Raw genomic sequence first — 23,122 nt, forward strand, 5'->3', positions numbered from 1 at the left:
TCACGTGAAAAATTGAATTTGCGTATTTTCCTTATCAATCTCAGTACTCTAATCTCTTTCTCCTTTCTCTATCATCTCTCTTTAATAAAAAAAAATTAAAAATGTTATAAAATGATTGCTAAAATATTTGTTAATGATAGTATTAAACAGATACATTGATTGCTGGCATCCTTACTCCTACAAAGTGGATCATATTTACCTAGAGGCAAATTTTTCAGTAGACTGACTTGCCAATTATACCTTCATCTCTTCCATTGGAGCAAGTATGGACTTGTGGGTTTCCTAAACCCTGAAGTTTGATTCAGTTGCCCTTAGAGTAGAGTTATGTTTTAGCACCTACAAGGCTGGGGTTGAAGAAGGCATACATCTTTAAACACGAAGGCATGTGAACAGGCATGTCAGGCACACCTTGGCCTATCAAACTGTTATGCCATGTGTGAAATGAATTGGTAATCAAAATTTGATGGTTTCTTCAGAATTATTGTCACTAGCCAGTAGCCACTACTCAATACTCGCTACTAGTCACTAGCTAACTTAGCGGGGTATAACCGTCAATTTTCAAAAATAAACACATCCCACGTACATCCACGGTGTCGGACGCCTTATCCTCTTCAGTTCCGAGTCTTCCGCCTATTGTTTTCCCTCCTTAATTACGTTACACGAAAATGGTAACTTTACACTTACACAATTTCCTGGCCAATCCGACGTCGTTGAAATCCACGCACACCAAGTTTTCAACTCGGCAAGAGTCACGCAGACTCCGAGCCAACTCGGTCGTAAGGTGCAGCGAGTCAACTCAGGTCAGCAGCGAGACCCGCCAAGTCACAGTGAGAAACGGCAACGATTCCTTGGATATATGCCGAGTCCTGAACGGAATGTGGCAGACGAGCGGCGGCTGGGGCAGAATCGACCGAGACGACGCCGTCGAGGCCATGCTCCGCTACGCCGACGCTGGCCTCTCCACCTTCGACATGGCTGACCACTGTAAGTTCAGTGCACTCTCACTCATTCACTCACCAATTCTCTGCAATTTTACAAAAATGCCCCTAGATGTATGTGTATTTTATAATCTAGTACGGGTCCGTCTGTGGAAATGTGTGTGTACGGTTTAAGGTACGTGGATGCAACAACTGTAATGAAGATAGTGGATAAATAGAAAATTGAAGAGATAGGGGGGGTTTTGTGCAAATATGCTCAAGTTTGCAAAAACTCAATATTTGAAAAATAAAAATAAAATCGATGGGGTGGAGAGCAGCATGACCGACAACTGTAAGTACGCTGTTCACTCACTCATTCACTCTCTAAGTCAAATAAAGAAAAACCCCCAATTATATGCTTTTTTACAATAATGCCGCTAGATATATGTATTTTTTGTAATCTAGTACGCTGTAGTTTGAAAAACATGTAACTGTAAGGGACTTGGATGCAACAACTATAATGTAGATAAATAGAAAATCGAAGAGATAGGGGGCTTTTGTGAAAATATGCTAAAGTTTGCAAAAACCCAATATTGAATAAAATCGATGGTGGAGAGCAGCATGTGAAAGCAGATAGGATAAACCGATAAAGTTGTCTGTGTAAAATTGGTGTGGAAGAAGAAATACTGCATTCATTTACTTATTGGGGCTGTCCCATTTGGAATGGCAGAGTTGTTGCACCATAGTTCTTTGAGCAAATTCACCATAAGTTCGATTACAAAAGCAAGAACCAAAAGGATTCAAAAACTCAGTTGGAGGCCAGTTCACTGTGTGTTAACTGAAGATAACCGGCGGGCTTTGGTTAAGAATGGCAAGGATTCGTTGGACATATGTCGGGTTGTTAATGGGATGTGGCAGACGAGCGGTGGCTGGGGTCAAATTGATAGAGACAATGCAGTTGATGCTATGCTTAAATATGCTGATGCTGGACTCACCACTTTTGATATGGCAGATATATGTATAGCACTCAGTTATCTATAGCTCATTGTATATGCGTGTTTGTTTGCTTCATCGATTTCTAATTTCTGTTTGTGTTACATTTAGAGTTTTGTACCATACTTTTGTTGAATAATCATATATGCTAGTGACACAAGTGGTAGTAAGGTTCTCAGTGCATCCGGTTACTGAAGTTTTGCGTATGAATATGGACTTCAATTGGGCAGTTATAGAGCATTTTTGTATCCTAATTTAAAGGCAGTAAACAAGTTCATCATTCTTTGTACTAGTTCTTGGACTGTCTTACATTGTGTTGCTTTGTGAATATATCCATGGCATTCTCTGTAGTACTTGGACTCTTTTACATTGTGTTGCTTTTTGGATATATCCCTGGCAGTCAATCCCTCTCCCCCCCCCCCCCTTTTTTCTGAATTTACATCCTGGAGTTGGGTGGAACTTCATATTGATTGCTTCTATGGATTCTGTAGATGGACCCGCTGAAGATCTATATGGTATCTTTATCAATCGAGTTCGTCAGGAGCGTCCACCAGAGTTCGTGGAGAAGGTCCGAGGGTGAGTTGCTTCCACTTAATTGGGTGTAGATTATGGGTCAAATGTTGTTTTGGAGTCTTCGGCAATTGCATAGAGAATTCCTTTTTGCATCTTTTCTTGGATTATAAACTGTGAACCTTTTTACTCACTATATTATATCTGCGGGAGGGTGTAGAATGGAAAGTCTTACTGTTTTGTTTCCCTACTGTATCATATGATGCAGTCTTACGAAATGGGTGCCACCTCCTGTTAAGATGACAAGTAGTTACGTAAGGGACAGTATAAATGTTTCACGGAAGAGAATGGATGTGGCTTCCTTGGACATGCTTCAGTTTCATTGGTAAGAATTATCTTTCTCAATGCAAATTATTATGGCAACCTTGTGTTTGTGGATTTTTCATGTGTTCTGGAAATATCACTATGTGTTGATGCTCGAATTTGAATATGTAAAAGAGCATGCTCGAATTGGAATCAAAGTTTGAATTTTGATTGATCCAAATCCGTTACTCCATTTTTTTGTTTATTTGGGCAAAGAAAAGTTGCAACATTCCCATTGGTTAGGAATATCTCATTGTATGGACTGTGACTTTATGTTATCATACCAGTTATGCTTGATGTGAGGTGAACTGGGAAATTTATTTCCAACATCAGATTTGTTAATTAAGAAATCGTCCTTGAACCATATTCTCGCTTTCTACTATCTTGTCTTTAGCTTATTCTCCCTTGCTACTATCTAATACATTGTTTATGTTTTAATGAACACTCCTACAAATTACAATTATAATTTATGACTCTTTACATGTAACTGATACTCTTTACAATGAGTAGTATTAAGTGAATGACTAGTGAGGATAAATTTCTTTTTCTACTTGAGATAGGTGGGATTATTCAAATTCTGGTTACATTGACGCACTAAAACACCTTACAGATTTGAAAGAAGAAGGTTAGCGTTTTATCTTTTCAATTTGAAATCAAAATGTCAACCCACAATTCAAAGTTTGATTGCATTACTCCAGCTACTGGTTCGCAGGTAAAATTAAGACTGTTGCCTTGACAAATTTCGATACGGAGAGACTACAGATAATCCTAGAGAATGAGATTCCTGTTGTAAGCAATCAGGTATATGGTTCATGCACTATACTTATTTGATTACTCTCCTGGAAATATGCTTTGTATCTCCCACCTTATGCTTTATTGTCACATCAATATTGCGATGTAATCAGGTCCAGCATTCAATTGTTGACATGCGTCCTCAACAGAAAATGGCAGAGCTTTGTCAGCACACAGGAGTCAAACTTATAACGTCTCTCTCTCTCTCTCTCTCTCTCTCTCTCTCTCTCTCTCCCTCCATCCCTCCCTCCCTCTACCTCTAAAATCATAAACAGGAGCACGCATGCATACACATGCAGAGTGCATTTAATTAGTCAATCATCTACCACTGGTCCACTACATTGGATGTAACTGGGATAGTCCTGTTTTCAACCACATTATATATAGACATTTGTGCTAGTGATTTCCTTGCTCTTGTATGCCAAAGGACAGGTTTTTGATAAAATCATTTCATTATGGTCATTTGGAGGAATTGTACTTATCCCAGAAAGAACTGATCCTTTGAAGGGATAATTAATTTTGTTGTTCGTATTGTTAATAATTTTAGAGCTGCTGGTAGGCTTTTAAGTATTCTCCTGTATTACTTCTGAATTTAATAGTTTCTGTTGCAGGTATGGAACAGTAATGGGTGGTCTATTATCTGAAAAGTTCCTTGACACCAATTTATCCATTCCCTTTGCTGGGCCTCCGTTAAATACTCCCTCCCTCCAAAAGTACAAACGGGTATGGAGTCTTGATCACATTGATGCTGGCAAGTTAATTGGTTTATAATTTTATTAAGCTCTGCCCCAAAATGCTGGGAAATCAGTGTTAGATACAAAATCCAGCAAGGATTATGGTTGTTGCAGTAAACAAGAATATTGTTAATTAGTAATTAGTTGGCATTTGACACTCTGTATAGTTTGTGGAACATTAGGAATGAAATTGGTTGGTAAAAGGAATGTGTGGCATAAAACAGAGTCTTAAGTGTCAATTCCACTGGTATTATTTTGAAAACTTACGGTCTACAATGCTAAGAAAAAATGCCATTGAAGTAATATGTGGCACAGTAATTAAAATTGTAATTCTGGGAATTTGAATATTGTCCTTGTGATATTTATCTGTTTAGATATTGCCTTACTAGATTTTTGTAATGTGTGGCAGATGGTTGATGCCTGGGGAGGATGGAGTCTTTTTCAAGCTCTGCTTCAGACACTCAAAAGAATTGCTACTAAACATGGGGTTTCAATCGCGAATGTTGCCGTGAAATATATACTAGACCAGGTACGGTCGGTTCAACTTGTTACATAGGAAGTTATATGATTTTCTTAACCTTCGAATTTTCTACATCAAGTAAGTCATCGTTTGGCATGTAAAATTGCAGCCAGCTGTGGCAGGATCAATGATAGGTGTTAGACTTGGGTTGTCAGAACATATCCAAGACTCCAATGCTGTTTTTTCACTTGCTCTTGATGAGGATGATATAAACAGCATACAAGAAGTCACAAAGAAAGGGAAGGACCTCCTTAAAGTGATTGGTGACTGCGGAGATGAATACAGGCGTTAGTGAAATTACACCCCAATGATCTTGTCATACTTTTCTTTACAATATGGAGAGTGAACAATTTTCTTTTTTCTCTTTTTCCTTTTTTGAGTATTGGTATAGAATTGCCATGGAGGCGGTAAAATTTAACTTTGTATAACAAAGGTTTATTATGAACTATTTTGGGTGTCTAAGCCAGAAAACTTTTTAAGGCTAATATTTTCCAATGACTTGAAGCTATAATTCATTTAATCATTTCTCAACCATTTAAAAGTTCAACGCTAGACGATTAAACTGCTTCCAAATATAAATCTAATTTGAGTAACTTCACAAGTGTAAGAGCGTAGCAGTGGCCTTACAAACACCATTGTTGCATTTTCGTTGTTTAACATGGTTTGTCCTCTCCTCAAAGCCAATCTCTCTTTCCAAAGCGACCTCGACTCTGTCCCCACACGTCTTCGCCAATACCAGCGCGTTGCAAGCGATTGCACGTACCTCCGATGCCAAGGGGCATCGTTGAAGGTGCTGAAACAGCTCCACAAGGAGCTCAAAGCGCCAAGGTCCGAAAAAAGGACATGGAGAGCACCATAGGAGGATGATTTTAATCAATGGTGAAAACTTCAGCAGCATTTTCAATAATGTATTGCAACATAATATATTATTGGACATTTACTTTACTGCGTGGATGAGTAGGCATTACAATGAAATGTAGAGCAAATTATAATTTACACTCCTGAGGTTTGAGGTGTTTTATAACTTGTATTCTATCGTTTCAATTTTTTCAATTTAGTTCTTAACGTTTTGGTTTATTTACAATTGACTATTGTCATAGTTGCATATCCCACATTTTGCCAACCTGTAAAGCCAAATGACCTCTCTGCATGTACATTTTCAGTATCTCAAGTTTGATATGAATTTTGGGAGGTCGTTTAAAAATCAAAAATCTATATCAAATTGCATAAGCACTTCTTATGGGGGGTCTAGTCAATTGTAAATAAATCAAAACATTAGGTACTAAATTAAAAAAAAATTGAAATGATAGGTTGTAAGAAACCACACAATTAGGGGTGTAAGTTGTAATTTACTGTAAAATGTATGCAACCTTGTTTTCCGAAAGGCTTGTACTTTTTTGAAGCTTACAGATTAACTGATTGACCTATCAGACAACATGATGGACCCAGTTATTTATATGTTTGAGAGCACTACTATGTATGATATCTCCTTATCAACAACAAGTTTGTTGAATATACATGAGGTTTTTTTTTTTTTTTTAATACTTTCAGTTTTTCTTGCATACCGGTCTCAACTTTGCAGCCAACTAATTTTGATTGTTTTGGTTTAAGTTTGGTTGACAGGTTGTTATTTATGGTGGCCTATACTTTAGGGGTATTTTTGCCAAATCAAGTAATGAAATACTTGTTGCTGTATGGCATTTTTGTCATTCCTCAAACTTGAGGGGCAAAAATGCAAAATCATCCCAAGTTCCTAACCCTTCCCATGCCCTGTTGCCAGTTACCCAGTCACCGCGTTACTCCAGAGTCCAGCCACAAAGAAGTAAGCACTGCCAGAACAAACAGAGCTCTCTCTCTCACTGTGAAACTGGAAATGGCTTTGGCTAATCAGAAAAGAGGTTTACTTTGTAGCTTCATTCACTCCATGTATGAGGAGGTATCACATTCTCTCTCCCTCAGCTTACCTTTCATATTCATCTTACTCTCAGTCTGACTACAATAACCTTTTGTTTCCAATCCTGCCAATAACAAACTCTTGCCTGCTTTTTTCTAGGATTTGTTTGCGTTTCCGAAACATATTTTTCTTCTCCAAATCGTTTCCTTGTAAATTCAATAAAATTTCTTGTTGCTGCCTAGTTTTCCATTTTTAGAAACTTTTGGAAACAACAGTTTACGTCTTTTTGACACATTCAAGCACGTGTTGCATTCTGCAAGTTACACCTCCTTTGCTAATTGCTATTTGATTTCGTTCACCGTTTTTGGTCTTATTCTTTTCTTGATTAGAAACAATTTTTGTTCAACATGCAATGCAATATAGTATTTTATTGTCTCCGCTTTCAAAAATTAGTATTGAATATATGTATATTCTTGGAAACTTGGGTGTAAATCTTTTTTGGTTCACAAAATAATCAAACCAAGCCTAAGATTTCAGAACATAGAAGTATTAGTTTGGAAGGATGCTTAAGTTTTTTTTTTTTTTTTTTTAATTAATATTGTGTGCACATGATGATTCTTAGTGTTTGGTGTAATCATATTCGGGGAATTGTGGATGAAGAATTCAATCAACTTCATGTTATGAAGGAAGAAATTAGACTAGACTATGATGCGAAAGCAATTTATTTTCTCAATTGATCTTTTATGTGTATTTCTGGCTATTCAAAAGGCAATTTGTTTTGATAATACTATCTGATTATACTTGACAAGGGTTCCTAACTTCCCTACCTTTTCTTTATTTCTTTTTGCAGCAATGAGCAGGATGTTGATTTTCAGAAGGTTGATGTTTCTGCTGGGGAACTGTATACAAGAACAAGCAGGTAACATTGATCTTCATCTATTAATAAAGTCGATTCATTTTCCTTTTGATGGTTCCACAAGGAACCTCAGATCATGACTGTATCGCATGTCTTTGATGAGTATCAGAGAGAGGTGCTTATGGAGTGTGCTCTTATAATTCTGTGTCATTTCTAAATTGCTAAATATGTTTCCTCTTTAGGATTTTCAAAGAAAATGCGTGAAATTTTTAAATGGTTATGTTGTTGTTTTTTATGACTGTTAACCGAATGACTCCTTATGCGGAATTACGGATGCCAATTATATTGCATATTTTGGGTTTTGTTTTTGGTAATTACGAATGTGAATTATGGCAGTTTATGACATGTGCATTTGGTTAATTCATCAAATTTAGCAGAACCATCACAACCCAAATGACTTTTGATCTAAATTAGCTGTGTTGTTAGCAGTCCACAGCTCCTTGTTTATTTAAAAAGTTTTAAGCTCTAACCAGTTAACAGATATATAGTTCTGGAGAGTGAAAATTTTGTATTTCAAAATTTCCTTCACTTTAATGGGCACGTCGGAGAGTAGGAACTACCTTTTGATCAATCCTACATGAAAGTGCTTCTCTCATGTTTTCTGTATCTAGGGAACTTGTCATGTTTCTGGGAAGTATGCTTTCCTTTACACTCCACACCCTAAACCAAGCAAAAGTCATCATAGTAATATATGGTATACCAACCTTATAGATAAAGCATTCATTTCCAATTTCATATCAGAGATTCTTAAGGTCTAAGGTTTTTCAATATGTAACTGGTAAGTGGTACCTAGCACTGTTGGCAAAGATTCAAAGAACAACGTGCATTTATGGGGTTGGTGGATTTTGGTTTGATTCCAATTGCTGAAGAAAAGAAATTTAAAATTTTTTGGATCATCAAACTGCAACTACAATTTCCTTTTAACTCTGTGATGTTTAGCCTCATCAAGTGTCCTTTTTGTTTACTTCCTGAAGGAACTTGTTCAGTACAAATTCCAGTAAATAGCTTTCTATAATCTTTTTTTATTGTTGTTGCTTCGTTTTTCTGTTTAAATTTTTCTTGGCAAACAGGAGTTTCGTAAATGTAATAATGAGAATAGTATATTTTGGATTCGTTATAGTACACCAAATGTCAGTCAAACACAAGAATAAGTGATGTATGTGGTATATAATGCTCAATATCATGATGCTGAGATTTACATCTTATCAGTAATTACTTGCTCTTTGTTTCTTGCTCCTTTGAAATTTGACTATGATTTAGGGGTATTTCTAGTGATCTTTGAGGTACTTTCTAAATTATAGCTATGCTTCTATTTCTTAAAAGAATATTCTTTATGGTGGTTCTACTTAACATTATCTGTTGGTGAGTTATGCTAATTTAAAATTTATATTACATTGGGACCAGTAATCTTATTGATGTCAGATTGTCTCTATGATCTGGAACCAATCACTTCTTTGTACATGAATTTTCCTATGCTTGAATCCTGTATGTAGATGGGGGTGTCTACTATGCTTTTATCAACCAGAAATGAAAAACAAAATATGCTCATTTCGAACTTTGTACCTGTAACTCAAACTATAAGTCTGTCACTAAGTTACTTTGTAGTTTGTTATAGTGCTCTATAAAGCCTTATTTTTATTTGTGGAAGTTTTTGTTTTTTCGGTATTATTTTTATGGTTGAATAATTTGGCACAATAGCTGAGGTAAGTGTCCATAAGTGTACTCACATAATTTAGTAAATCGATGATTTGGCCAAAACGGTTAGCCTATCATTAAGTTACTTTGTTGCTTACATTAAAGCGCAGTAAAATCTGATTTTTATGTGAGTGGTTTTTTGATTTAATTTCTATTATTGTTTTGGTTGAGAAAGTTGGCATAAATAAGTGATTGAGAAGAATCTTTTTATTTTTTTTTTGAAAAGAAAGAAACTTTTTATTGATCAAAACTCAAAGCAATACACGCAATAGACAAGATGTCCATTATTTAAGAGAAAAGATCAAAAAGAAAAACTTAGAGTTAGGCCTCATAAAGCAGAAACCATTTATCTAAGTGCTGCCTTCCAATCTAAAATTATATCGAATAAATATACACCCCTGAAGTCACTAGTGACAGATGCCCAAAGGGAGGACCAAAGAACTACTCGATCCCACAACTCTTCAACATCTGCTCCTCTATAATCCTCAAAAATTCTTCGATTCCTCTCCCATCCAAATAACCCAAAAAATGGCCATCATTCTGCAATTCCAAAACACCTTGGCCTTCTTAACCCCACCAAAACCAAAGAACTTTTCACTCAACAAAGAATAGCACCCTTCTGGCATTACCCACATTACCCCTGCATCTTTGAATAAATTTGACCACAGCTTTGCTGCTACAGAACACTGAAGGAAAATATGATCAACACTCTCCCCTTGAATCTTATACATAACACACCTGCTTGGAAATAAACAAACATTTGGCATTCTTTTTTGTAGAATATCACAAGTATTTATCTTCCCAAGAGCTACTAACCAAGCCAAAACTCTGACTTTTGGAGGAACTTTTGCTTTCCAAATCAAGCCTGCCGGTAGAAAAAGACTACCATCGCCATGCCCACATAGAAAAGTAAAAAAAGACTTCGAAGAGAAAAACCCTTTGGAGTATTCATTAACTTCTCAGAATGGAATCGAAGGTTCACAAGTGTCTTCAATGTCGACCTTTTGACGTAAAGAAGTAAAGTACTCATTAGTAATGTTCTGTATAAGAATTTAAAACTTTGATTTAAATTCTACGTGTAAAGTACATTTAAAAGTCTTAGAATTGAATTAGACCAAAATCAAGGTTTGATTAAATCAAAAGATCATTTGATACTTTTTTTTTTTCTCATTTGAGATATTATGTGCAATTAGTGGACCTTCTACTGAATCTAATGGGTTAAAGTCAAAGTGTTGGTCATTGTTTGTTCCAAAATATGCAAATGCTTTACCTGTAGACTCACTGAATGAGTCTGTCTCAATTAGGTCTGTTAGTTTTGTCATAATTTGTTTCGTATATGTATTATAAATATTTGTCAATAAATGATGGAAACTTTCCTCTCTCTTTTTTTTTTGTCAATAAATGATGAAACTTTCCTTATTTGAGCAACTCCAAGAAGCAAGTAAATAATTGCTAATCTAGAAAATGACCAAAAATATACTGATAACAAGATAGATATGAAGGAATTTCTTGGAATTGAAATCAATGAGGGTTAGTGAGGAATCCAATTCCTTAATGGGTTGAGATCTTTTCCTTTCATCATTGTTAATGAGATTGACATAATAATATAATTTATGTACAATACAATCATTATTAGCATGAGAAGTGTACAATACATTACATTGTAGTTCAAACTTCAAAACATATAATTTAACTTGACATTATACTAAGTATTGGTTAATAAAGTGTTAGTGAATATAATTAATGCTCCAGTATATATAGAATACAGCAAAAATAGCATAGCCAGCTCAGCATCTCATATTTTATTTCCAAATAAAGAAATTTGGACCCTCTTTACAGGTTATGTGACTTATTCTACCAGGTGGCATGGAGCTTGCTATTCCATTTTGTGTTCAAGGAGATTGATGGGACAAAACCATTACCATTTCAAGAAGATTGATAGGGGGTCCCACTTGATAGGGTTTAAGTAGCATTAGTTACCAAAGATGTGTCCATTATCATATTTAAAATGAATTTTTGATTAAGAGCAGTAATTTCTTTTCAGTGTTTTATTTTGTGCAATTGCCCATATGAAACTATTTATAAGCCTATTGTAGTAATTGCATATCGGATGCAATCGAACAGATCTGGGGTAGGCTGCTGCTTTTTTCTTTTTTCCTTTTGGAGTTTTGTAGTTAACACATGTCAGTGTCAGTTACAGTGGAATAAATGTTAATTTACACATTATGGGTGTTGAATCCATAAGAAGCCATGCTAAACTCATGCCAGTCTGACACACATTGTTCTTATCTGTTACTCACTGCCTATAAACCACCTGCTGAAGCAAATCTGATGCAGTATGGCCCTTCTCTCCGTGGTTTAAAGTCTCTCCCCCCCCCCCCCCCCCCCAAGTCTCTTATTATCCTAGTTCTGTCACTGTTTCATATCAGAAATGTCTTTATCTATTCTTAAAGGACTCCTCCGAGGATATGTGCAGTCACTGTTTGATGAGGTGACAGATTCCTCATCAACTGTTTTTTTTTTTTTTTTAAATTCATTTTCTCTATGATTTATTGCTTTCCAAGGGTTTCTTCTTTCTAGTTTGCTTTCTGTTATGTGTTATTTATTGTGTGGTAAATGAATTCTGGGGTTTCTGTCTGGTGGAATGCCATTATTATTGTCTCTGTCTTCTGAGCTTGTTCAAGGTATATTTTGAAGTCTTAGCACATATAAATCATTCATAGGTATTCTGATTGCGGGATTTTTAATAGCTCTAATTGAATGTCACAAAATGCTTCATTCAAGTGTATTTTGTATTTGTATGAGATGCAGGAGACTTTCTTGGTTGAGTAATGTTTGGGAGAGTGCTTACTTGGTTTTGTAATGTGGGTTCATGTCATTTCCTACAGGGGATAGTGAATGATCAGTTTTCACAAACTTTGAAGAGCAAAGAAGAACCTGATTGTGCTTTGCAGTTGATGAATAAGTACTTCACTGATGTTGAAACAATCTTATCAGAATTGACAAATTACGGGTACCCCTGTATCCAAAACAATTTAAATGAAGTTTATGGGTTTTCATGGATTCAATGAGTTGTGTCTCACTCTTGTTACTGTATTTGCAGTGATTTACCTCATGTTGATTTTTCCAAGTTGGCTGCACTGGCTCGCCAAATAGAGGAGAAAAGCTCATAGTAATGTCATTTTATCATTTAGGATTCACATTCAGATTGTCTTAACGGTATTAATGGATAAACATTCTGAGGAGTTTGCATGTCTGGTTATATATAATATAATAATTATATAAGGTTTATATTTGGTGTTTCTGTCCTATATTAGTATCCCACTATCCCTGCCACCCAAAAATACAACATTTGATAATTGTTCTTTGGAGGTTCAAATTTAATGTGTAAGCTTTCCGTTTCAAGTATTTCTATTAATTTTAGATCTACATGATTTCATATTATTTGATATCGTATGTAAATACTGCTAACTTACATGCATATGCACATAATTATGACCGTGCTCTTTGAAAAGTGACAATGTACTGATACAAATCTATCAATTGATAAATATATATATATATTTTTTTTTTCTCATTATTTTTTCTTTTTCGAGTCTCATTTCAATTGCATCTGTACCATAAAAATCCTTAATAAATTGTTAGAATAAATGGTTTGCCTAATACTATCTAGTTCATTTTATGAGGTCTCCATGGCAATTAATGTTATGTGAGTTCAGTGTTCAGTGTTTTAGTTCCTATGCTGGATGCAATGACATGGTTATAAGTAAGGGATATGTTCCTTAAAGATAATCGTCACCAGCAGACTTTTTGCACTGTTACTTTATTTGGTTGCAGAGGATCTGAATTTCACCTGAAGAGGAACTGGTAATAAAACTGAACTTTTCGAAAACCCTGAAGAGCCCCTCATATCCAGTTAGTTGGAAACAATGTAACTATGCACACGGCATATGTACCAGTCACGCGGAGGATGTACTGTACAAGTTATGTTTGAATATTCCATTTTCCACCAGTAGAATTTTTAGTCACACTGATAATCATGAGTTCATTTAGTGGGCAATCTCTCTCTCTCTCTCTCTCTCTCTCTCTCTCTCTCTCTCTCTCTCTCTCTAGCATGCATGCTCATAGGCTTGCATGCACCTACGTAATATGGAGTAACGGACACTGACACCGGACACAGGTTATGACAAGATACAGGACATGATGATCATAGATCTCAAAAATTTAGGACATTACACGTTTACAAATAACTTTATTTGTACTTCAAAAGTCCTCCACTCTAGATAGAAATAGTTTATTATTTTATGTGGAGACATGTTTGAGTTGTGTCGTCCAAGTATTGTGTCGAACACCTGTTGGATTCAAACATGGTCATCTTCTAGAAGTTTCCTTGCTCTATAGACGCATTGAGACACAAACACACACATTTAAAATTAATATCTGGGGTATTCATGCAAATATAGACTATCATAGATCCTAGAGAATTTGGAAGTATTTCATAATATATAATTTGATCTTTTGAAACATGAATTATGCAATTCTTAGTTTTTTTTTTCTTTTTAAGTAAAAATGGTCATTCTACATAATTGCCGATGATTTTAGTTTGAATGTCATTCTTTGTGTTATTATAAATATATATAAAATATCAGCTGTTCAAGATGATGTACTTGCAAATAATACAGTAATTTAATAAAATAATTTCTTTTTATGATGGATGGTGATGCAGTGTGAATTTTATTTTCTGTTGTGGACGTTTTTAGAAGTTAATCATTCCATCCCTCTTTTTTCTTTTTCAATCTTTTGTTACAGCATTGGCGCTGAGCATGTGAGACTTGCATGTGCTGATCTCATTCAGGCTTGCGACCGGATGCACAAGCAAAAGTTAGCATTCTCTTCTTCATCCATTTGTAATGTAAAATCTGTGTGCTACTATTGTTGCATGTTGTACAACTTTTATATATCTGCAATGTGGTACGTAGCTGTTGTTTACTACATAATTTAAACTATAAGATTTGTCTTCTTTCTGGTTCATCACGATCATCAGATAAATGTCAGCTGCCAGTTTATTGGTTGTTTGAATTAGCATCTTCTTCACAATTCCCCGCAGAGTCTCTTAGATAAATTATGGCCAACTTTGTCTACCTGGACCCTATTTGATGTTAAATTTTTTGTCTTAGTTATTGATCTGAAGGATACAGATTGTTTTGGATGTTTAACACTGACTCATGTAGATTTTATTTTTTACAAGTTAATCTCAGTAGTAAGTATTGTACATTTCATCAAATTTTCGATTTGCATCTAAAATCAATGCTTTTCTACTATATATGCTTTGTGCAATATTCAATTCATAACTCAATTGCCATCTTCATAATTTTGGCATGCATCTTATGTTGCAGACCACATTTCCATATGAGGTAGTACTGATATATTTGTTCGAGCAGTTAAACATGTCCTTTTTGCTTATTAACTTCCACTTTATGGTCTTCCGTTATTATGGCCTTTAATGAAACCTCTGGCTTTTATTTATATCCCAAAATAAAAATATGCCTGCATTATCTATAAAGAAATGTGTTGTTATTTCGTACTTGCTCTTTGCTAAGACCGTTTTCTATATACATGATTGAGATATTGACCCCACTTTTTCGTGTTGAAATAAATGTTTTTGTTTCAGTTTCAACCGGGCACTGTGTTGCATAAAGAATGAATTTACTCATACTCGGAAAAAGCTGGAGTCGTTTGTTCAGGTACTGCACAACATTTTTTTTTTTTTTTGGCCAAGAGGTACTGCACAACATTGATTTTGGTCTTCTGCACTTTCAAGATATGTTTTACTTGGCGAGAACTTTGCATACTCTTCTTGGTCTTGAGAATAAATAACTTAATTCTTTGACTTTGTTATTGTTATTGTTCTTTTGAGAGGAAAAGTGTTGGAGATTGGTGTTCATCCACTTTCATGATTTGATGCATTTTATTTTTTTTTTTTATAATCTAGGTATTTATCTAAGATTTTAGTGTTATCTCAGATTACTTCACTCATGTTTATTCCATTGTGTTGGTCTCTATAAATAAGGCCATTGTGTTTCATTGTTGGTAGACTTATGATTGGATAAACCTAAATTCTTTCTAAGTTTATGTCCCTCTCTTTCTTCTTCTTCTGATTTCTTCCTTCTCTTTGCTTTTATCTCTGTTCCTTTTCTTCTGTTCCTCTCTCTCTCTCTCTCTCTCTCTCTCTCTCTCTCTCTCTCTCTCTCTCTCTCTCCTTGGTTCTTCAATTTCGCTAACTGTTCTGTTCTCTTTGTCCTACATCAAAAAGTGTGAAGCTTTGATTCGTGAAACTGAACGCTTGCAATAGGCGTATTAGTTATTTTATTGTACACGTTTTGTTTCCTCATAAGCTCCCTTTTATTTTTCTATGATGAAGTTTTAATGAGTTTGCGAGGGTTTATGGTTCTAGTGGTAGAGGGCATGTACCCTACACAATGCCAGAATTTGAACCTCCCCCTTTTGCCTTTGTGCCAAAAGAAAAGCATTCCTCCATGGAAAACCTGCCAAGAGAACAAATGTCAAATGAAGGGTAGGATTGCAGATTCTGCTTCTTTGAAACAAGCCAATAAATATTCCTGAAGAACCATCAGTGTAGTTCTTGAATTCACTCTTTAATTATTGGTTCTTTTGATATGGAGATTAGTCTGACTCTAAATAGATATTTATATTTTTTTGCGTGTAGATGAATAATTTAAGGAATGAATTTTATCTAGTTTCAAGATTTATGAAAAAGAGCCATCTGAAATATCATTTGGCAAAAAGAATGGAATGATAGGGCGAAGCAATGGACGGGCTATGTCGTTACAATTTTAATAAGCAATATTGTGTATCCTGCTTTATAATATTACTAAATTTACATTAGCTCATCTGTAGTATAAGGGCTTGTTTGTTTCTCCACAGCACCCCCCATACCTTTTATTGTTCTACATTAGTTAAAGTCTAAAATGAACTCAACTTTCCCTCTTAACAGCCTTACTAATATAAAAGTGGCAAACTGTGCTCAAGTGCGTTGAGTTTTTGGTAATGTAAAGGAATTATATCATTTCATGTTGCCTGATTGGCAGCGACCTGCTGTCAGGGCAGCAAAGTCTTTCAATAGGATATTATATTTCTTAGAGATTTTTTTTTAGTGATTCTTGGATTCCCTGAGTTAAAGACTTATAGAGTCAATGTTTTGCTAGTAGCCTCATTTATTTCAGGTTTAGTGTTTTACTGGTTTTCAATAACCAAAAAGTGCAAAGCTTGAAACGCACTTCCTCTCCATACCTGGAACCCTCTTACTTTATTTTCTTTTCAACTGTTGGCTAATACCCACCTGGAACTTTGCTTACCCTATTTTGGCTTCTTAGTCGATTTCTTTGTTCAAGCTCTTCCTGTACTGCTCATATCATTGTCCCAAAGAACCAGGCTTGAAGAGGCAATTTCAAGCTCACATACCATACTCGGGCATAGTTGTAACATCTCTATCTTTGTCCAAAAAACCTAGACTGTTGAGAAGAAGCAATATAAATTGTATACTGTACTAGAGTGTGGTTTATGAGCGAGGTGAGGTTCTACACTTCTGTTGTCAGATATAAGTGAAAGTGATTTTTTAATAAATTGCTCTTGTAGTCTACCTTCAAATCCATAATTCATTTCATTCTTATTTTTCTGTATACATGTTTTTCTCAAACACATTGGTATACAGATGAAGCAGAGGATCATCAGAGTTGAGAGCAACCAAACCAATTAGAGCTTATGCGTGGTCAAATCTTCTCCAGGAGTGAGAGTTCATAAAGATGTTTGTTATCTTAAAAACTGATGTAGTGAATCTTGGCTTCTGCCTTTGTACTTGGTTGCATGTTTCTGTTAGGATTGCTTTTCTATAATCAAATGGTTGGTCTATGTACTTACTCTTCTTCTCTCTTCAATTACAAGTCTCTTATTTTTCAAATTATATTGGTGTCGACGTGTCGTTGATTACCGGCATCACCATTTTGATAGTTTGATTGCTTATGATGAAGCAGTGCCAGTTATATTGGGGGGGACTTAAAGGACTAGTTCCATGTCCACCTTCAAGTTTTCATCTCCACTAGTGTATGTATGTCTAAAATGGAACAGAAACCCAGACCCTTCTTGTGGGATCTTCTAGATTTCTAATGCCCTCGACCCTTTTTGAGGCTGAGGCTTGAATCCTTTTCCATACGCTTGTTTGGTAAAGAAATTTTTGAAGGACTATTTGTGCTACCTTTCCAATTGGGTAAATAGTTGGTACACTTTTTCTTTGGGGACAGAACATAGTGAGAGAAAAAAAAAATTCATATTTTAGAATCCCAGCGCTTTTCCTTGAACGTTACAGTAGTGACTGTGAGCAAGGAATTAAATTTTGAATTCTGAAATAAATTTTGATTTCGTTGAGAATTTAAATTAAAACAATTGAAATTTTTAACAAAATTTTGATAATATTTTGAAACTTAACAAAAAGATATGAAATTTAATTTCATGACTCTGAGTTTGAAGTAGACATCGATTTGATTGATTATCTTTGAGTTTATGTCATTGACCATCTTCTTTGTTTGGTGGTGGCATTCAGCATACTTGTTATTTATTTCTTTATGGGATGGTCTATTTAGAATTTGACCCACCTTTTTACTCATTGTGTCTATCCCTTTGATTAAATTTAGGATTTCAATTTGTTCCTAATGTAATTTGATAAATAAAGACATACACATATTTTTTTTTAAAACAAAATATCCACCCTCATTCCTACACATTACACTCTCAAACCCAACACTCGTCTTCTTTTTGAATCTGATCCCCAAATTCATTTTTTGGGTATCAAATGGGTATAACCACAATGGGCCGGAATGTGATTTTTATAATTTTTTAGACCCAAAAACTATCCCCAATTTTGAATATAGATTATACCCAAAATTAAATTAAATGGCTGACCCACCAACAAATAAAAATTTATAGAAAAGCTCATAATGTCAAGGCTGCATGCGGACCCTCACAATTAGAATAAAGGAATGGATAGTGATATGATGGGTGATTGAAAAGCAATGACTCATGCATGAAGTTTTGACTTTGTTTTGATTTACAATTCATGGCCCAGATCTACGTGCTATTGAAAATCAATGGCCTAAATCAGTTAAATTAATTTTTTTTTTTTAAAAATAATAATAAATATAGAAAAAATTGAAAAAAAATGTCAAAAAAATCTGAAAAGTTTCACAAATTTTTTTAAAAATTCACTTTAATTAAAATCTCATACTATCTTACTACATAATACATTGATGCAAATAGGTGTGTTTGAACATAAGGGTCACCAAAAAGCCCAAAGCTCGAAACCCGCCCGGCCTATTGGGCCCGAAGCCCGATTTGGTCCGGGCTGGGCTTGGGTCATCCCCTTGAAGCCCACGAGCCGCCCGAAGCCCGGCCCACTTAGGCCCGCTTGAAGCCCGCTCGCTTAGGCCCGGCCCAAAGCCCATTTACACACAGTATATCTTCAATAAAAAAATAAAAAATTTTGGCTATGTTGTGAATCGAACATGAGACCTCATGGAACAAACTTCAACTCTTAACCAACTAAGCTGACTGATTTATTTGTCTAATTGGTGAATCAGAACATATTTAATAGGTTTTTCATTTGTATACTATAATAAATTATAAATATGCTTATTAAGTTATTATATAATATTATAATCATATAATGTTAGTAAATAGTAATAGTGTAAATTGTGTAATACCATAAATAATAAACTTTTAAAATTATACACAACATTACAAATTTACAACTATAGTTATTAAAGTTATTATAATAAACTTTTATAATACAACTATAATTAAAGTTATTAAACCACGATCGTTCATTAATTCAACGATCTGAACCGTTCATTTTATATGTTGATAGTCAAAGATCATTCTTTCATACTCGTTCGAATGTTCAATTATCATTAGAAAAACCACAATCATTCATTAATTCGATCATCGTTACGTCACTTTTACATCTCCGATTGAGCTATTTTTTTGCAAGGATTCTCTTTGAGTGGGGAACTAAAGTTTGAATGGTTCGGATCGTTGAAAACATAATCGATATGCGAGCTTCTATATATAAATACACTAAGACTATAATTCTAATAACTTTCCCGTTGAAATCTTGTCGTTTCCATAATTATGAAGATTACAACGTGATTTCAACAATCTGACCCATTCATTTTCTATGTTCATTGTCAAAGATCATCCTTACAAAAAATCGGCCAAATCGAAATTCATCTACCTATTCGATCATCATTAGAAAAATCACGATCGTTCATTAATTCGACCACCGTTATGTCACTTTTACATCTCCGATTGAGCTAATTTTTTGCACGAATTATCTTTGAGTGATGAACTAAAATTTGAACAGTTCGGATCGTTAAAAACACAATTGCATCGTTTGTTTATAAAAATATGTAATAAAATATATAATAAAACATATGTACATTTATGTTTTATTATAGTTATAATGTTGTATATAATTTTAAAATTTTATTATTTCTGGTATTACACTATTACTAATATAATAGTATTATATAATAACTTAATAAGCATATTAATAATTTATTGAAGTAAACAAACGAAAGAGCTATTAAATATGTTATGATTCACAAACTTAACAAATAAACTAGTTAGCTTAGTTGGTTGAGAGTTGAAGCTTGTTATGTGAGGTGTTATGTTCAAATCACAACATAGCCAAAATCTTAAATTTTTTTATTGAAGATATATATATGTGTCTAAACAGACTTTGGGCCCATTCTGGGCTACCCGTTCGGGCCTAACCCGGCCCAGCCCTCCAAGCCCATAAGCCAAAGCTCGATGGGCGAGCCTTAGTCTTATGTATTAAAGCCCAAGCCCAGCCTGACCAGGCCCGAAAACCTTATTGGGCTCCTATAATTTAAGCCCGAACCTGAAACATTTGCCCCAACCTGACCCGGCCCATTGCCGACCCCTATTTGAACATATAGATGCTCAAATCATGATTTTGGGTATCAAATTAAGTATGACTCCTTGGCCAAAAAAAAAAAAAATTAAGTATGACTCATTCTTTTTAGTGTAGTTAATTTTTATGTCTTTATTATAAATTTGGAATCTCAAATTTTCGGTACATTAGTATGTGTTGCAAGAAATAATTAAACTATGTAGTGTCAATTCGACAAGTGCCAAAAGGCTTAGAAACAAAAAATTTCACAAAAAAGATTAAGGTGTTCCGTAGATAATCACCAAACAAATACCACCGTTGGTGTTCGACACATTAGGACCAAGTTATTAAATTTTGAAATTTTTCGCCAAAAATTTCGTTTTTTCAGGGTTCCGAAATCGAAACGCATGTTTAATAATTTTTCAGGAAGATTTCGCCGAAATTTGGGCAAATTTACCAAAATTTATCGAAATTTTAATATTTTTTATTTTCTCCAACTTCAGAAATTCACCAAAAATAGCTCAAGACTCTAAATAATTCACCGAAAAATTTTACAGACTCGTATTAATGAATACTAATTTCCTATAACCTTAAAATAATCAAATTACTTTCAAAAAAATTATGAAAAATCCTACTCTTATAATTTAATTCTGAAAAAATAATAATTGTCAAATTCTTGAATTTTCATTTTCATTTTCTAAAATTCATTTCCACACAACTAAGCTCTAGAACCACAACCAAATGTCTAAGTTAGTTAAAATAAATTTAAAGAAAATTTTAATTCCTTAAAACAAATTTGAAAAATTTAAGTAACAAAATTACCATAAGCCAAAATTTGGGTTGTTACACTTAGTGAAGACAAAGCTTGGATAGGTGAGAGGCATGAGAAAAAAAAAGACTGTAGAGAAAGGCACGAGGAAAAAAAAAAGTAAGGAAAGAAAAAAAAAAAAAAAAGGAGGGTGGGTTTGGGCCTTTGGGCAATTGGAAAGAAAAAAAAAGTTTGGGATTTCGTTTAGTTATTTTAAACTTTAGGCTTAATTATCGATTTACCACCCAAAACTGTAACTCATTCCCACTTTGCCACCTAAAAGTTTTTTTGTCCCAGATTACCACCTGTAACTTACATCCGTGTCCCATTTTATCTTGTTCCGTCAACAATTCCGTTAAAAATGATGACATGGCCGTTAATGATGACGTGGCACACTGGATGTGCGCCACGTGTCACACCTTTCTTGTATTTTCTGATTTTTTTTTGTTTTTCTATTTTTATGAACTTTGAAAATTAATTAAAAAATAGCTCCGAACTTAGAAAAATACACGGAAAATTCCTACTGACTTGTCTTAACTAGTACTAATTTACTATGGGGTCAAAATGCTAATTTTCCCTCTAAAAATTTCTAGAAAATTTGGAAAGTCCAAATTTATTTCTAGAAAATTAAAATACTCTAGACTCTTTGGAAATTAATAGGATAATCTCCCGAACTCCAAAAAATATGAGGTCTGCACCAGTAGTCTTCTAAAAACTAACAATACCTTTCTCGTAAACACTTGCTATCCAAAAGACCTTTCAGTCTTTGAGGAAAATAAATTTCCCTATAAAATAAATTCTAGAATTTTTGTAAAGTCTCGAAATAATTCTCTAAAACAGGCTTTTGGTAATTTCCAAAATATTTTTGAGAATTTTTCCAAGAGTTTACGAAAATTCTAGAATTTATTTAATATAGGGAAATTTATTTTAATTTTTTAGAAATAAATTTGGACTTTCTAATTTTTTTTTGGAAATTTTTAGAGGGCAAATTGGTAATTTAACCTTATAGTAAATTAGTGTTAGTCAAGACGAGTCCGTAGGAATTTTCTGTGTATTATTCTGAGTTCGGAGCTATTTTTAATTAATTTTTAAAGTTTATAAAAATAAAAAAAATCCGAAAATAAAAGCAAAGATGTGACACGTGGCGCACATCCAGCGCGCCACGTTAGCATTAACTGCCAGGTCATCATTTTTAACGAAATTGTTGACGGAACAAGGTAAAATGGGACACGGATGTAAGTTACAGGTGGTAATCTGGGACAAAAAATCTTTCAGGTGGCAAAGTGGGAATGAGTTACAATTTTGGGTGGTAAATCGATAATTAAGCCTAAACTTTAATACATTTCTATATAAAAAAATAATTAAAAGTATCCTAAAGGGCCTAAAATCTAATATCTTAAAGAATATAAAGTATATTGGGTTTAATGTATAGATTATATAGTATAAAGAGGATTAGGGTATATAGAATATATAAAGTATTATAGTTTAGATTTTAGTGTATAATTAAATTATGGGGGAGGCTATTCAGACCACCTTAAAATATTGAGTTAACCACCCTAAAATACTGAGTTAATCACCCTAAGATTTTTTCCCCATTTTTTCCTATTTTACCCCTGCCCCTACTTTTTTCCCCATTTTTTCCTATTCCAACTAATTCCGACCAACTGCCACCACCACCCCTCCCCATATTTGGTTCAAACCAATCTAACCAACAGCAAGAACACAACGAGAGGATCGAAAACCATACATGGATCGACCCAATTCGTCGTCGGAATCTGTCGGAATTGGCGACGAAAGCCGCGGAGCGTCACGACGTCGATTAGCCGCGCACGGTGGTCGGATGAGCAAGGGAAGACCAGCGTTGGACTCGCCATGACCTGGGGAACAAAACCCAAGTGGTCCGGCTTCTCAACTCTGCCGGAAAAGGAAGATCGCCGACGAAGGGGCCGATCAAGTCTTCGCCAGGGTTCGAGTTTTCCGGGCTTTCCTGGTTTGA

General features: G+C 34.7%; 2 protein-coding genes across 6 annotated transcripts; both read left to right on the plus strand.

Moving 5' to 3' along the window:
• Positions 1–478: 478 nt before the first annotated feature.
• On the plus strand, positions 479–5,314 carry LOC147298992 (NAD(P)-linked oxidoreductase superfamily protein). Of its 2 annotated transcripts, none has more exons than XM_086229665.1 (9): positions 479–984; positions 2,402–2,486; positions 2,689–2,805; positions 3,344–3,408; positions 3,496–3,584; positions 3,689–3,768; positions 4,187–4,298; positions 4,719–4,838; positions 4,939–5,314. In XM_086229665.1, exons 1-9 carry the CDS (start codon positions 666–668, stop codon positions 5,119–5,121), a joined length of 1,170 nt encoding a protein of 389 aa, XP_086085791.1. In that variant the 5' UTR covers positions 479–665; the 3' UTR covers positions 5,122–5,314. The 2 variants fall into 2 exon arrangements, with proteins under 2 accessions (XP_086085791.1, XP_086085792.1); XM_086229666.1 differs by lacking the exon at positions 479–984 and adding an exon at positions 1,552–1,935.
• Positions 5,315–6,635: 1,321 nt separating this feature from the next.
• On the plus strand, positions 6,636–17,301 carry LOC147298993 (histidine-containing phosphotransfer protein 1-like). Of its 4 annotated transcripts, none has more exons than XM_086251156.1 (8): positions 6,636–6,765; positions 7,574–7,642; positions 11,196–11,825; positions 12,223–12,347; positions 12,438–12,506; positions 14,144–14,215; positions 15,006–15,078; positions 17,067–17,301. In XM_086251156.1, the coding sequence occupies exons 3-8, from the start codon at positions 11,766–11,768 to the stop codon at positions 17,109–17,111; spliced, it is 444 nt and encodes a 147-aa protein (XP_086107282.1). In that variant the 5' UTR covers positions 6,636–6,765; positions 7,574–7,642; positions 11,196–11,765; the 3' UTR covers positions 17,112–17,301. The 4 variants fall into 4 exon arrangements, with proteins under 4 accessions (XP_086107282.1, XP_086094061.1, XP_086100778.1 ...); XM_086237935.1 differs by lacking the exon at positions 17,067–17,301 and adding an exon at positions 15,116–15,590; XM_086244652.1 differs by lacking the exon at positions 17,067–17,301 and adding an exon at positions 15,116–15,590 and having other exon boundaries at positions 12,223–12,299.
• The last annotated feature ends 5,821 nt before the right edge of the window (positions 17,302–23,122 follow it).

The sequence above is a fragment of the Dryas octopetala genome, chromosome 1 (assembly GCF_963921425.1).
Source record: "Dryas octopetala chromosome 1, drDryOcto1.1, whole genome shotgun sequence".
Classification (NCBI taxonomy): Eukaryota; Viridiplantae; Streptophyta; class Magnoliopsida; order Rosales; family Rosaceae; genus Dryas; species Dryas octopetala.

What these genes read in the sequence shown, in the direction of transcription:
- LOC147298992 (XM_086229665.1), top strand. Translation starts at nt 666, where the DNA reads ATGGTAACTTTACACTTACACAATTTCCTGGCCAATCCGACGTCGTTG. An exon ending in TACAGATTTGAAAGAAGAAG is followed by an intron (nt 3,409 to 3,495) that starts GTTAGCGTTTTA and finishes ACTGGTTCGCAG; the next exon opens with GTAAAATTAAGACTGTTGCC. An exon ending in TTCCTGTTGTAAGCAATCAG is followed by an intron (nt 3,585 to 3,688) that starts GTATATGGTTCA and finishes CGATGTAATCAG; the next exon opens with GTCCAGCATTCAATTGTTGA.
- LOC147298993 (XM_086237935.1), top strand. Translation starts at nt 11,766, where the DNA reads ATGTCTTTATCTATTCTTAAAGGACTCCTCCGAGGATATGTGCAGTCA. An exon ending in TCAGAATTGACAAATTACGG is followed by an intron (nt 12,348 to 12,437) that starts GTACCCCTGTAT and finishes CTGTATTTGCAG; the next exon opens with TGATTTACCTCATGTTGATT. An exon ending in AGCTGGAGTCGTTTGTTCAG is followed by an intron (nt 15,079 to 15,115) that starts GTACTGCACAAC and finishes TTTGGCCAAGAG; the next exon opens with GTACTGCACAACATTGATTT.